A 15,750-nucleotide genomic window follows, 5' to 3' on the forward strand; every position below is an offset into this window, starting at 1 on the left:
TTGACCCTGATTTCTAAAATTCTAGTATAACATTGATTCTGAATCTAAGTTTTTTATTTTGGATTCTGAAATTTCAAAATCTGAATTTTTAAAATTGAAATTAGAATTTTAGCTTATTTATTTGAATTTAAAATGTGGATTAGAACTTTTTGTTTATAAAAATTTTAAATCTTCAATCGATTTCTAAAATTGAAGATGAGGAGATAGAGATATTTTTAAGCATGAAACTTGGAAATTTTAAATTTAAAAATCCCGCCCGATATTGAGAAACTTAAGAGATTTCAATTTTTCTTTTTAATAAATATCATCCTACTCAAATTTAAAAAAATACTTGAAATTTTGAACTAAGAATTTTAGTTTATTTTCCAAAATTTGAAGCCTAAATTAGAAATTTCTGTTTTGAAAAATTTTAAATCTTCATTCGAAATCTGAAATTGAAGATGGAAGAAAGATAGAGATTTTTGCATAAAACTTGAAAATTTTTAATTGAAAAATCCCGTTTTTAAGGAACTTAAGAGATTTCAATCTTTCGTATTGTCAAATTCCATACTACTCAAATTAAAAAAAAAATGATATTTTGAAATTGATTTTCTCTTATTCTGTGCGTCCAAATTCCAAATTGAGAAAACTTGTTTTTGATTTTAGATGTACGAGTTTCGGGTTGAAAATTCTTCATTCCAACATCCCGAATTCTGAATTTAAAATGCCAAATCTTATATCACTAATCAAAATCTAAATTTAAAAAATTCAAATTTTAAAAATTAAACATTTACAGCATGGGTGGCCAAACCATGGCCCGCGTCTTTCTTTTTGTGGCCCGCGAAGTTTTTTTTTCAGAATTATCATTTTAAAATCCCGACAATATCAAGCAAATGAGAAACATTTTTATACTCTTAATTTTTATAACATTTTACATATTGTTTGTACTTTACAATCACGTATTATGCAATAAATATTTGTTAATTATTAAATTATTAATATTTAGTTACTTCATACAAGTGGTATTGAAAGTCTTCAAGCGAAAACTAGTATAATTTTGAAGAGTTTGGAAGGCGTCAGGGAGATGTGCTTATAAATTATGAAAAAACTCGAATAACTCTGTACACTAAAATGATAATGAGAAAGTAAAAAAATATTTATGATTATTTTGAGCTGAAATTTCACCGTACTCACAATCACTCACAAGATAAATCTAAATTTAAAACATAAATTTATTATTTTTTAGACTTTGTAGTCCGAAATTTCATTTGTCAGCTTCGAATGAAACAAATCAAACAGGAAAACAGAAGCTCGAAATAATAAAAATCTAGTTTGTAAAATTATTATTATCATATTGTTATCACACCATTATCAGAGTTATATTGGTACAAAATTGTTAAAATTGATTTAAAAATTGAAAAAAAACTCTGCACTTTTTTTTAAATCAACTTCAACAGAAAAAGATAACATTTTTTTAAATTAAATCGAAATGATGTATCATAGTATCTATAACGTATATTCAGTTTATGTACCATGATATATAAACTAATAGATAGCGTTGGGCATTAAAACACTGATCGTGCATTGTTTTTGTTAGAAAATTCATTTTCAAACCAAATTTGTGCCAAACATAAGCTCCACCAAAGACAATTTGACAAGCGAGATGACTGATTTGAAGTTTCCCTCAGATTGTGAAGATTTTTTTTTATCTGTATGTTCAGCAAAAATTAAGAGAGAAAATAATTTAGAAAATATAAAATTAGCGGTCTAGTAAGTGATCAAATTTTTAAAGCCAGACTCTGCAATAAAACTTTCCAGTTAAGTAAAATGAATCTAAATTTTAACTTGAACTAATTACTTACAAATTACGGAGAACAGGGACTTTATTAAAAATATATTTTTCCATAGTAACTTGATTTTTATTTTCTTTTTTTTTCAAAAAGTTAAAATAACTATGATAATTTGAAAAAAAAATCAAATTATTTTAATTCTTTTCATGAACGCCTTTCCCGCCAATTGAATTTAAATTTGATCAAATGGAAAATTTAAAAAAAAACGATCATTAAAATTTTAAACTTTTAGATAAGGTATGAGCAAATTTTGAAAGTTTCCCAAAGGACAACACGAAAACATAACACGGAAGAGCTCTTTTTTGTATATTTTTTTGTATTGTAATCAAAGAGCGTAAGAACATTTCATCTGAAATGCTAAACGCTTAGGAAAGGTATTTTGTTTTCAACAATCCCGTCCTGCAGAGTGATCCTTATGGGATGAATAAACCCAGAAAGTTTAAAATCTCTTCAAAACGCTATGTGTGTGTGAAGTATTGTCGAGGAAATTAAATTTTATTCATAACCCATGTATTGAATCTGAGTTGAAAGGCATAAACTTGTCTGTTAGCCCGTTAAAAGTATATTAAACACTTTTAAATTTTTGTTTTGATCAAATGAAACAACTGGTATAAATCTGTACTGGATTTCTTAAATCTTTATTTTTAAAATAGGTAAAAAAAATATTTGGCGTTATTTATTCTTAAGGTAACCCACTGAAATTCTTTTGCATTTTGCATACTTTGGAAAAAAATGCTGTGCGGCCCGCAAGCAAGTCTCAGTACTAAAATTTGGCCCGCCTGTTGAAAATCTTGGCCACCCCTGATTTACAGTTTCGTTAAACAATCAATGCCAAAACTTTGACGATTTGATTTTCAGAAAAACATTGAATTTTAATTTGAAACATTTTAGATCTCAGTTCTTGGAATTCTCGAAATATTTTTGTTTTCTATTCGCAATTTTAGAATTTTGAAATCTGATGAATTTTTAAGTTAAGGTTCTTTAAAATATACCGAAAGTCTCTTCAAATCTAAAAAGTTTCAAAATTGAGTCTTGATTTTCAAAATATTAAATTTTTACGCTTGATAAATTCCAAAAGAAAACATTGTTTAATCACATATTTCAAAATAAAATTCTCAAAGTTTCAAAATATCAAAATTTATAAATTCAGTTTCAACGATGTTCAGAAGTTTAATATTTTCAAACTCTAAAGAAATACGAAAACTTTTGAAAAACTTCCAACCCTAAAACTCTAAAATTTGGATGACTCCCGAAATTCATCTTTTTATTTTGTTTTTAAAATAAAAATATGAAATTCCGCAGTTTTGTAATTCCGAAACTCTAGAACATTGTATTTTTTATAACGTTAAGTCCGAAATTCTTGAATAATGAAATCGTAAATCTATTAAGTATAGAATTTTAAAATATCCAATTTCCAAACCCATTCCAAAAGTCCCAGTATTTTAAATTTTATTCAAAATACTGAAAATTCACAATAGTCGTTTTTCCTTTTTTTTATAATCAAGTTTTCTGTTGCAGATATTATCATCAACAAAGATTTATATTTTTTTTTTGTATTCTGATCTTCGTTTTCTGGATTCTGAGTTCCGAATCTGAATCCCTTATCTAATTTCTAAATTCTATATTAAAAAATTCGAATCTGGATTTTGAACTCCAAGTTCTTTATGAATGGAACGACTGTTTTGGTTGAATTTTTTTAAGGATTTTTAACGGCTATCAGTCTTGGATTTTTAAGTAAAAACAACTGTGGTTTACTCCAACGTTTTAGAAGCTTAAATTTATTGCTAATTTAGTGAAAATCGACAAATTTCGTTGATTCTTACCAATAAAGCATCGTTTTCTTGTTAAGTTTGATTCCACTTATCTTGAACTGCTGTCATTGGTTTTATGTGTTGGATTATGCTGGCTATAATATTGAGTTTTATGAATTTTAGAGTTTTAAATTAATGACCATCTCCCAAAATAGATATCAATTTTGAGGCAGCAAACAGCAATATTAGAACATGAAGCAGCTATGCACCACCTGTTTAATATCATCAAAATTTTAAGTCAATTTTCAGTAAATTTGCAATAAATTCAATCCCTTGATGAAGATCCAATGTGGATCGAAACGTTTAAGTATGAAACAGTCGTTTTTACTTGAAAATCCGAGACTGACAGCCGATTAAATCCATTTAAAAAAAGACTCTAATTTCAAAATCTGTTTTTTGATTCCATTCTTTGTTGCCTGGTTGACAAATTGCCTGATTTTATCCGGGTTTGCCCGAATATTAATATGAAATTTAGGAACAGTCCACCCCGGCCCGGTTTCCCGGATTTATTCCCTTTATTTGGCAAATCAAACAAAAAAAAAACTAATTGTGTTGTTTTTTTTTTATTTATGCATAAAAACGAAATATTTTGAGCAAGTTTTATAGAAACAACCATGAAAATTTTTTGGAAGGCTTAACACTAGAAAGACCGCACCAGTCAAAATGACTGGTTGGACACTTTGTTTGTTGAATATCTTTTGAATGCTTCGCTTTAAAAATTCGCAAAAAATATGACTTTTCATGAATTTTGAATCTCTACAAAACTGTGTATTTTTTATTTCACTAGCTCTTTAAATAAGCGAGATAAATTTCGCCATGGACACTCGGACCGTGACCAGTCAAAATGACTGGTAAAATTCACAACCCCATAACTCAAACTAGATAAATTTTTTTCGCTTGCTTTTGGTTTCATTTGCAATCTACATTCAAGACAATGAGCCCTAGTTGATTTATGGTGGGCAGAAGTATGTCATTCGTTATGAAATTATTGATTTTCGATGCAAAGTCATGAAAATTTGTAGAAAAAGTTCTCGGATTGGCCACTGTGTGGCGCTTCAAGCACTCGACTCCCATTTTTTTTGGTCTGTTTTGTTGCCTAACTTTATTCGAACTTTCTGTCAAAATTTGACGAAATTTCATCAAGATTTGTAAAAGTTATGTTAGATTTAATACATGTACATTCGAGTAATCGAGTAGTTTAGGTGATAAATATGTTTTATACTAAACCAGAATGAGTAAAATAATTATGAATTGTGTGCTCATTTATTCAAATTTGAAGACAACAGCTATAAAACTGAATAATTTAAATGATATTTCAACATGAGTGCACGGAATATTTTTTATATGTTGGTTATCCACCATGGGTGCACGAATTCACCGCAGTTTCTGCCCAAGTATGTATTCACATGCCTTCTTAGATTATTAGGCTCGACAAATTTCCAATGCAAGTTCACTTACAGGTATTCCGGCACCCGGCCCCTGGGCAGTTGGCAACTGATTGGACATTTTTATTATAAGAGGAAACACATCTTACCTGTCGGCAACTTATGGGCTTTGAACCCAAGAGTTTTCTTGCCGATACCGGGAATCGAACCCAGTACGCCTGGCATACCTAGACCAGACTCGCGCAAGCCTATCTGATACACCACAACGGCGCTAAGATATTTCAACATGGGTGCACAGAAAGGCAGTAAATTCGCCGTTGTAAATTATATAGAAATAAATTGTTCTCAACTTGCTTCAGAACACAAAATATTTTTGAGTTAAATAGATATGATAGGTATTTAAAATGCAATATTGGTCAATCGAAAAACTTATCAACGTGTACATTTGACAATGTTGATTCATTATTTTTATTTTCACTGCTTTCCGTCACACGACATAACTTGATGCATATAATTCTCAAAATTCACTCGGTCCATGGTAACCGTTTTCCAATTTCTTGGATGTTGATCAGATCTTATCAGATAAATATACGATTGAAAAAACCTTTTTTTTAGTAATAATTAAATAAATTTATTATTTCAAGATATTTTTAAAATATTTCTTTTCCAGGAATGAAAAAAACGGAACTTAAAATAAAAATCATTATTTAAATGTTTATATCTCAACATGAAAGACATAGTTTCGACTTTGGTTTAGTTCAGATTTGTAAAAATGCTTTTTCATAATTTCCAAAAAGTCCAATATTTGATAAAAACGTGGTGAATCCGTGCACCCATAGCGAAAACCCATGTCTATAACACAATTTTCATTTGAATCTATAAAAGTTTTTATTCATGCTAAAGGCATGCTAAAAAAATTGATTTTGGATAAATGGCGGTGAATCCGTGCACCCATGGTAAATTGCTCTACTTATAGATAAAATATGCTTCAAAACCTACAATATCAGGTATAATTTATAGGAAACGTGTTGAAAAATTTCAGAGTGATGGATGCTTGAAAATATCTACTAAAACAAAATTGAAGTGAAACCGTGCACCCATGGTCAATACCCATAGCCATCTAACATGATTTTATAATTAGATTGATAATGTGTTTTAATTTTTTGATAATTAATTGAAATATTCATGTTATGACATACACGCATTCGTCAACTATGCCAAAGTGAGGTGATTCCGTGCACCCATGGTGAAAAAATATTTCCATTTTATAACAAAAATGTTATCGAATTAATAACAAAATAATGTCAAAAGAAAAAAATTGAAAATATCGTGATATAAAGAATTTCCCCTTTACCAGTCATTTTGACTGGTCACGGTCCGAATAGGTATATTCAATTTGCCGGTCCTTCTAGTGTTAAATTCTATTTTAAATCTGTCGATAAATTTTGATGAAAAAATTTTCTTTCCAATTTTTAATTTTTGAAATTTTTGTTGAGAAATTTCTGGGTTTGACCAAATTAGCCAGTATATTGCCCGGATTTTGCTGTGCTGATAAATTATGGCAACCTTAGATTTGACCAATGAGCGCTATAGAGCTCTAATCATTTAGGTTTCTATCAAATATTTGCTGCTATGGTGAAAAGGAAGCGAAAGTGACTTACTGGTACTTTGCAAGACAAATCTCATAAATAGTCGTAAAAATTAGGTTAAAAATAGCTTACATCAACAAGATCTGCGCCTTATTAAAAAAAAAAACAAAAACCAACAAACTTCGAAATTCGGAACAACCGGCATTCATCCAACGACACATTTCTCTTTTTGGCTTCTCTCCATTTCAGGGCAATGAATCGGTAGTAAGTACATACACAGATATGATGCAGATTTCATCCCGCAACAGCGATCGAGTTCGACTCTCCGTTTCATTCTGTGATCTAATAACGTTTCTCATTAATTTGTATCTTCATTTTTCTTTTATTTTATTTTTTCGTTGACTGTACTCATTTTGGATCAATTGGATGTTTCTACTTTTAATTTCTGATGTAATAATTCAAATTTGTGTAATGATTTCACTTTTTATTTTGGTCTTTTCGTTTTTTTTGTCGGTTTTCTCTTTCATTTGGCTTGGATTTGTCAAAATTTATTATTTGTTCGGCATTCGTTTTTCTCGTTGTCATTTTCTAAAATTACTCATTTGTCTGTTGTGGTGGATGTAAACGCGGAATGAATAAAACCAAACCCAATCAACACAGAACAAACTACAGCAAAACCAATTTTGAATCGAATGTTGCCAATTGAGAACAAGAGAATGCTCCAACTGCTTCTGGATGAAATCTAATACCCGAATGGAAATCGTTAACAGCTAAACCAAAAAAAACTCCAAAAACAAATCAGTAACATGATGTCGAAACAAATTTGGCATTGATTTTCATTCAACCTTTTTTGCATAAAACACGCTGATGTTACAGCAACCTTGAGCGAGAAAATCTCTTAACTAACAATAAAGACGTCTGGGAGGGAAACATTACATTTTTTTCCAAACATTTTACTGTTAAGCAAACAAAGTGGCACTATTTATGGCCCTGGGATAGTTATACAGAAAACAAAAGCAGCGCTGGTCATGACACATTGAACCAAAACAAAGAGGATCGAAACAACTCTCAAGGGTGCACTAAAAGCGTGTCCCTAAACGTGTTGTAACGAAAAAGCTGTCACAAAACAGTAGCGACGAGAAAGCACTGACACCGAGGCCGGCAAAAGCGAAAAAATACTGCATTTCGTTTCAGTTTAGGTGGTCCAGCTGCTATAGATACACAATTTAACTTTCCAGTCAGGCGAAACCACTTTAAGCGCTAACTTTTCTCATTTCAATTTCAAGTTTATTCTTTCCACTAACCGTTGAGCATGCACCGGTGTACTCACTAATATTTGTAACTTCTTAAAATTTACGCTCTTGCTAACTTTTCGTCTTCCATATGTTGGATTTAGGTTCGAAAATAACGTATTCGGTTAATTTTTGACGGAAAGCGGAAAATTTGTTCCGAATCTAATCGTTATTTTACACTTAAGTTTAAAGTTAAGCTAGAGAAACTTGTCTCCGTTGATATCTTAGTGTTTTTCTTTATAAAGACATAGTTTTCAGTATAACGACACAATTTGATGAACATAATTCCTGGACATGAACACGGTCCATGGCAACAGTTCTCCAATTTCTCGGGCTTCCTGCCCAGCGTATCCGTCCAGCCTTCACCACCTTCTGGATACTAGGTTCGCCGTAAAGTCGCGCGAGCTCGTGGTTCATCTTTTTCCTCCCCACTCTGTTCTCCTGCACGCCGCCAAAGATGATTCTTAACACTCGTCGCTCGAATACTCTGAGTGTACCCAGGTCCTCCCCCAGCAATATCCATGTCTCGTGTCCGTAGAGGACAACCAGTCTTATGAGCGTTGTGTACAGGTTACACTTTGTGTGAGCAGTAGGCACAACTTCCGCCGATCATTCGCAGCCGGAACTCACGGCTGGTGTCATTGTCTGCGGTCACCAGTGAGCCGAGATAGACAAAGTCTTCGACTATATCGTCGATTGTTACCTTGTTATGACTGGATAAGCGGGTTCGGTCGGTCGCGGATCCGCAGGCTAGCATATACTTCGTCTTGGACGTATTAATCATTAATCCAATTCTTCCTACTTCGCGTTTTAGTATGCGGTAGATCTCCTTCAACGCCGCAGATGATCTGCCGGCTATATCAATGTCGTCGGTAAAGCAGAAAAGTTGACAGGACCTGTTGAAAATCGTGCCCCACTGTTCAGGTGTTCATCGAAGTGCTGTTTCCAATTTTTTTTTCACCTCACGATTGTTCGTCAGGATACCTCCGTTCTTATCCCAGCCCATTTCGGCTTGCAGCACGAAGCCTTTACGAGATAGGTTTAGTTTCTGATAGAACTTTCGTGTTTCTTGGAAACGAAGCAGCTGCTCCAGCTCCTCGAGCTCCTCCTTCTCCAGGTGGCACTTTTTCCGTGGAAAATTCAGACTCGACGGGTTCTTCTTTACACTACTGCTACCCATGCGGCATTCTTTTCGTCCACCATACTCCTCGTTGAACCAGTCGTTCCGTTCAATTCATTCCACATGCCCGATGACGTTTTCCGCAACGCTGTTGATGGCTGTCTTGATTCTGTACCTATAGTCATCGAGAGGAGCTTCGTTCGGCTCGCCCTCTACCGGCAGCGCTGCCTCGAGCGATTGCGCGTAGTCCGCTGCGATCTTAGTATCTTATAGATTATTTTAGTGCTATAGAGTGTCCCACTATGTCCAAGCAAGATTTAAAATTAACGGTATAAACACAATTCAGAAGCAAATCCATTTTTTCTTTTCACTTTTATGCTCTCTATTGTCTTCTTTACAGTGAATCAATAAAAACAAATGATTCCAGTCATTCGTAGGACCTTGAACGAATTTTTGATAGAAGACTAGTCATTAGCTCTACCACAGACTGATTTGCAATGATTTGACTACTTTTTCATTATTTTAGTAAGTTTTCGATGGAATCTGCAGGCTTCACATGTTTCCTCAACTACGATTTGGTATGGGTTCAAACCGATCTCGCTTGAGGTCAATTTGACGAATTCATCTCATTCGGTACGATCTGGACTTTGTTGTGCCATCGTGTCATTTGAGTAGTGAACTGATGGAAAATCAGGCCAAAACTGTACTGGATGATCATGGACAGCAGGCGACGGTTTTTTTAGTTGGTAAACACAGGTGGAAAATCCAGGTTTACGGATTGTATTCCAAGGCACAGCGAGCCACCGCGTCCCCCCAGTTTGCTACTCTGGGTCCATGGGTATAATGGGAAGACACATGATATACTCCGTGTATACCCCCTACTCTCTAAACCCAATCTGGGGCCGCAGACCTAGTTTCCACCTCGAACTGTTTAACACACTATACTTCAATCGCCGCGTACCTGGTTCCCACCTCGAACTGTTTAGCACACTATACTTCAATAGTGGGAGGTCTATTCGCTAGTGCGCTCCATGGCAATACACGTCAACGAGACTACTTTCAGCAAAATTTCTTATCCTTACGACTCGACGCCTAATTCTCCTCCAACGACTTGAGAACTGACATCTCCTCACAATTACTCGAGATTCCCACACAAACCTCTCCTCTTTGAGACTTGAGGCCTGGTCTCCTCTAACGACTCGAGATCCGACCCCTCCTCGCATCGACTCGAGGTCGACCTCTCCTCTGCCCGATTTAAGACCCGATCTCTCCTCTAACAACTTGAGATCTGACCTCTTCTCGTAATGACTCGAGGTGATCACTTGTACCCCTCCTCTTGTTGATTAAGAGCCTGATCCCTCCTCTTACGACTCGAGACCCGACCCCTTTTCATAAAGACTCGGGGTTGACCACACAAACCTCTCCTCCTGGAGGTTCGAGGCCTGACCTCTCCTCTAACGACTCGAAGCCCGACCTCTTTATCTCCAGAATTCGAGTTTTGCCACATTGACCGTCGTGTGCCAGATCGAGAGAAGCTTATCCTAGACTCGCGCCTGTCACGGCACACGCGCCTGACTTAACGCAACGACTCATATGATTCCCGACGAGTACGTCATCCTACTCCGACTCGAATGGCTCAGCCGGCGTCGAGGCCACTCTATCCGTGGGTATTCTCCAATCGTGGAATAACCCTTTCCCAACGACTTCCTCTGCGAAGAAGGTATAGTCTTATTCCCGCAGCTTCGATTGTTGGGAACCGCCCTACTCGGATACTCCCCAAAGACGGCGCACCCACGGCACCCGCTACGCAGAAGGTGTTGCCTTATCTTTGTAGCTTCAAATTGGGGATCGGACGCACTCTACTCGACAGCCCCTCGTCGATGGAGTCAGTCTACTCCGACCGTTGTCCGGTCTTCTTTATCCCCTTTGGCTGGCCAGATCGAGAGCAGCTTGTCCTGGACTCGCACCTGTCACGGCACACATTCGGGACTTTGAACGCTACGACTCGGATGTTTCCCGACGGTGACGATATCCTACACCGACTCGAGAGACTCGCCCGGCATCGAGAGCCTCTCTACCTCTAGGAGTCCCCCGAAATTGGTTAATTCTCTTCCTTCGAGATTTGCTACGACAACGGTAAAGTCTTATCCCCGAAGTTTCCCCCTTAGGGAGCGGCACTACTCGGATAACCCCCGACATTGGGGTATCCTACAGACATTCGCGGCGCACCCCTGACCTCCGCTACGCAGAAGATGATGTCTTATCTTTGTAGCTTCGATCAAGGGATCGGACGCACACTACTCAGATGCTCCATGACAGTTCGCGGACTGCCGTTGGTTTCAGCTCCTCTGCAGGGCAGTCATGATCCGGATAACCACGTTGTCTGCTGTGTCGGGCCCATAGGCGGCAAATATGGAAGTACGTATCGCCGCAAACCTCGGACAGACACGCACCACATATTCGGGTGTTTCCTCTACGTCTCCACAAACTGGGCAATATGGCGAAGCCACATGTCCAAACAGGTAGTGGTACTTCATGACATCAGTACATCAGACAGGAATTGCGTCATACGGAAGTCCACTTCACCGTGTCTTTCTCCGATCCAACTCCCGATGTGCGGAATCAGACGATGGGTCCACTTTGCTCTCGCTAAGCTGTTCCATAGCTGCTGCCAGTCAAACATGGAGTCCTCATTGGCGAGATCTCGTACGTTGGGCGTGTCCTTGTTGTCGTAGCAATAGACATCCTCCTCTAGCAAGATGGGAATGACGCCCGCCCCTACACAAGCTGCTTCGGACATCATGGTCCGGTATCCGCTGATAACCCGCAGGTTCATCAGCCGCTGGACGCTGCTAAGTCGCTGCAGGTTACAGTGTCTTCCCAGGGCCTGCCTCCAGGCCGCTGCTCCGTACCGCAAGATTGACGTGGTCGCATTTGCCAGTATCCTCCTTTTCCTACTGCGGATTGCCGAGGAGTTCGGCATCATCCGTGAGAGTGCGGCCGTGGCTATTGCCGCTCTCTTGCACACGTAGTCGACATGACTCGTAAAGCTGAGTCTGTCATCTATCATCACCCCTAAGTACTTGATTGCGCGTTTGGACACGATATTGCACGGTCCAACTGCAATGGTACCCGTTTGGGGTTAGATCAGGTTGGTGATTAGCACCATTTCGGATTTGTGGTGGGCTAGATGCAGGCACTTGGAGTGCATTCTGCTTTCCACTAACTGGATAGCTACCGTGGCCCCAGTAGCTCAACCTCCGCTGTTGAGGAGCCTCTCGACAAGAGGACTACATCGTCCGCAAATCCTACGAGTTCAGCTCCCGATGGCAGGCTCGTTCGTAGGAGCTCATCGTATGTGATGTTCCACAGGACCGGGCCGAGTATTGACCCCTGTGAAACACCCGCCGAAACCTCTTGTGTTCGTAATCCCTCACCGGTCATATACTGTAGTTGGAGATTGTGGAAGTAACTTTCCACAAGCCTATACAGATATGCCGGGATCCTCATCTGGATGAGCGACAACGCAATCGCTGTCCAACTGACACTGTTGAAGGCGTTCTTCATATCTAGAGAGCAGGCGACGGTTTAGGCACTCTCGGACGTAAACAGCTGTATTCATTGCATGCCACACTGGATTGACAAACCATTGCACTTTCACCATATTTTTCTGTAAAAATTGATTACTTCATCTCGTCAACACTGTGGTCATCCCGAACAGCGACAATAGGTTTTATCGACGATGATAAGGTACACCAATTTTCCACACAGCAATTGATCATATTATTTACGAGCTCTTGGTTTGACAGAAGTCTTTGAACGCAATCTTACCTTGGCATGATGGTTGGTGCTGAGAGGGGATCCCATATTTTTGGCCACACCTCGACTGAGGCAGTCTTCTTACTGACGAAAACACGCATGACTTTCCTGTACAAAGTTTTGTCCACCGGGCCCGGTTTCTGAAGCTGTTTTCCTCTCCATACTTCCGAAACGCATTTATACCGCCAACATGCTTAATTCTTCCATTTTCGCCAACTTGGGAACAAATGGCTCGTTCCGCCTGGCTTAAGGTAAAATTTTCAAAATGTGCAACAAGAGTCAAAATTTCTACCACTCTCTTCCAACACGAGCGAACTTGCTCTAAAGGTTCCTAAAGGTTCTTACGGTGAGCTAGTGAACCTGCATACAAGAGAAGCGACATCTGTTTCCTTTTGAAATAAAACATCTGGCCACATCGCCGAAAGCTTGGACAGACAAATTTTCAGCACTGTTTTGTGGCTCAATGATCAAGCTCTAAAGTGAACGCTTAGTAAATCCAACAAAACAATATTGAATTTGATGCCCGGTGGATTGCGATAAACGGTATGAAAGACTCGAATTTTGTTAAAAATCACATAGTTTTCTCACTTCGAACATGAACCACCAGAGTAGTGAAAAAAATTGCTTCTCATCATACATTCATATCACAAGCTTTAAAATTATTTGCTTGAACTACAACAGCAACAAAAGCTCGAATCGATTGCAATGAACTTTGACAGTTCTTTTGCATCGATTGGAATTTTGTGTTTCAGACGTCGCTTCTCTTACATGTAGGGAAAAACTGTACAAGACGCACCAGTTAAGCATAATCGCTGTTTACGGCGATACCCATCATCTATGAACCAAATTGAAAGTTCACGACGATTCAGGGATCACATTTACATCTTATCAAAAAGAAATAATACCCAGCACTGGTCATACAAAGCCGTATTGGCAAGAGGGATTCGACCGCCCGCCAGGGCATTAGCGGTGTACGACTGCCCATTAGGGCAAAGAGGGATCCGACCGCCGAAAAGGGCAATTGTGTTTTGTATTTGAGAGTAATATAGGTTTAAAACAAACCGCCAGCCCATTAGGGCATCAGAGGGATTCGATCGCCTAATAAGGCGAATATGTTATAAATTTGAGATTGTAATATGCTTGGTAGAACCACCAGCCCGCAATGGTTAAGCCTTGCATTTGTGTTGTTTATTTGAAAGTTAAATTGTGTTTAATTTGAGAGGAAAATTGTGTTTTAATTTGAGATTATAAATTGTGTTTTAATTTGAGATTAATATAAATACTAAATCGATAGTGAGCCGGGTTTCAACCCATGGCCGTCGAATTATTAATAGCCGGGTTTCAGCCCATGGCAACCGATAGTAAGCCGGGTATTAGCCCATGGCCATCGGTAAAGGATGAATAGCCGGGTTTCAGCCCATGGCAACTAATAGTAAGCCGGGTATTAGCCCATGGTCATCGGTAGAAGAATAATAGCCGGGTTTCAGCCCATGGCAACCGATAGTTAGCCGGGTTTTAGCCCATGGCAACCGATAGTTAGCCGGGTTTTAGCCCATGGCCGTCGGTATAATGTTAAGAGCCGGGTTCAGCCCATGGCAATATAAAAATAACATAATGATAATAATAATGAAGCAATTATTAAGAACGGGGAGAATGTGGTATCTTGATATAAATCGTCTTTGCGCTCCCACCATACAGACCATACAGACAATATATGAGAGCCCAACTCAACCGACGATGTTTAGCAATCGGTAGCACAACTGACCTTTGTAGAGTGTAGCAAGCAATCAAGTCAGTTGTGCGGCAGTCTCGGGATGAATCATCCAAACGGATGAAAATCCTTGCAAAAAAAAAAAAAAAAAAAGTTGTGTGGCAGTCTGGATTTGGATCTTAATAAGGTCTAGACCCGGGACTCCACAGGCGGCAGATAATTTTTTCGAGTCAAATATTGGTGCTTCTTTTTTACTCAAACAAGGACGAAATTTGTTATAATTATGCATTCTTATCGTAATTTGGGAGTCAGCAAATAAAAAGAAAGACATTTTGTTTTGACATTTCATTTTTCTCAAAATTTAACAGCATTCAAAATTTGAGCCTAAAACACGTGGTTTTGCGGGCATTCTGCCCCAGTTTTGATAGGATTAATTTCAGTTAAAATTTGCGGAAAGTTAGTGAAATATAATAAAATATTAATAGTCATCCGAAAGTGCGTACGAGTGTTATAACGAAAAGCTGCAGTTGGATCAGATAGCGCAGTCTGGCATACCATAAAACCTTATATGTTAACCATAAAAAATAACAAGTTTTAAGCAGAATCCATTAATCCTTCTGCTCGTTTGCTACAATTAAAATTAAGAAAAACACCATTCGGAGCCAAAGGTTAGTGTATTTTTTAGAAAGAATGGCATGGGTCATTTTACCTCGCTGGTGCGTCTTGTACAGTTCTCCCCTAGGTTCATTACTGTGAGCTAAAATTTGAATTAAAATTAAGGTGATTGAATTCGATGAATGCAAGGAATGTGAAAGTTTTGACCAAGCGCAACCCGGGATTTCGATTGAAAAAGTAGTAAAGAAGTTGAATTTTCTGTCTGGTCCTTCCCGCCGATAAAAACAGGCCGGACTTCATGTCTACATGTAAAAAAAGCTGTGCACCAATAATGTAAACAAATACGGTGGTCAAATCGTGCGGTAAATAGTTGACCCGCTCTAGCTAGGTGAAGTTTGGAAGAATTTTGTAATGCACTTCAAAACGAACTTTTGCGCAGACATCTGGCAGACTTTTGAACAAAAAGTGGGGGCGGTCCGGTGGAGGACAACGGAAAAAAATAAAAATGTCATGAACTTGAAGAGGCTGCCGATCTGTGGAAGCAGGAAATTAATTTTGAAGGTGCATAACGATTGGCAC

At 37.9% G+C, this 15,750-nt stretch overlaps 1 protein-coding gene across 30 annotated transcripts in view; it reads left to right on the forward strand.

Moving 5' to 3' along the window:
* The window catches only part of LOC129746673 (ryanodine receptor), a 146,039-nt gene that overhangs the window by 78,500 nt on the left and 51,789 nt on the right, over positions 1–15,750 (forward strand). For 15 of the 30 annotated variants that reach the window (XM_055740499.1, XM_055740498.1, XM_055740501.1 and 12 more), the window contains exon 4: positions 6,864–6,878. The exons of the other annotated variants lie outside the window; for them this stretch is intronic. In XM_055740499.1, the coding sequence (XP_055596474.1) occupies positions 6,864–6,878 (15 nt within the window). The remainder of the gene's footprint in view (positions 1–6,863; positions 6,879–15,750) is intronic. 30 annotated transcript variants of the gene reach the window in all.

Source organism: Uranotaenia lowii, chromosome 2 (assembly GCF_029784155.1).
Source record: "Uranotaenia lowii strain MFRU-FL chromosome 2, ASM2978415v1, whole genome shotgun sequence".
In the NCBI taxonomy this organism is placed as follows: Eukaryota; Metazoa; Arthropoda; class Insecta; order Diptera; family Culicidae; genus Uranotaenia; species Uranotaenia lowii.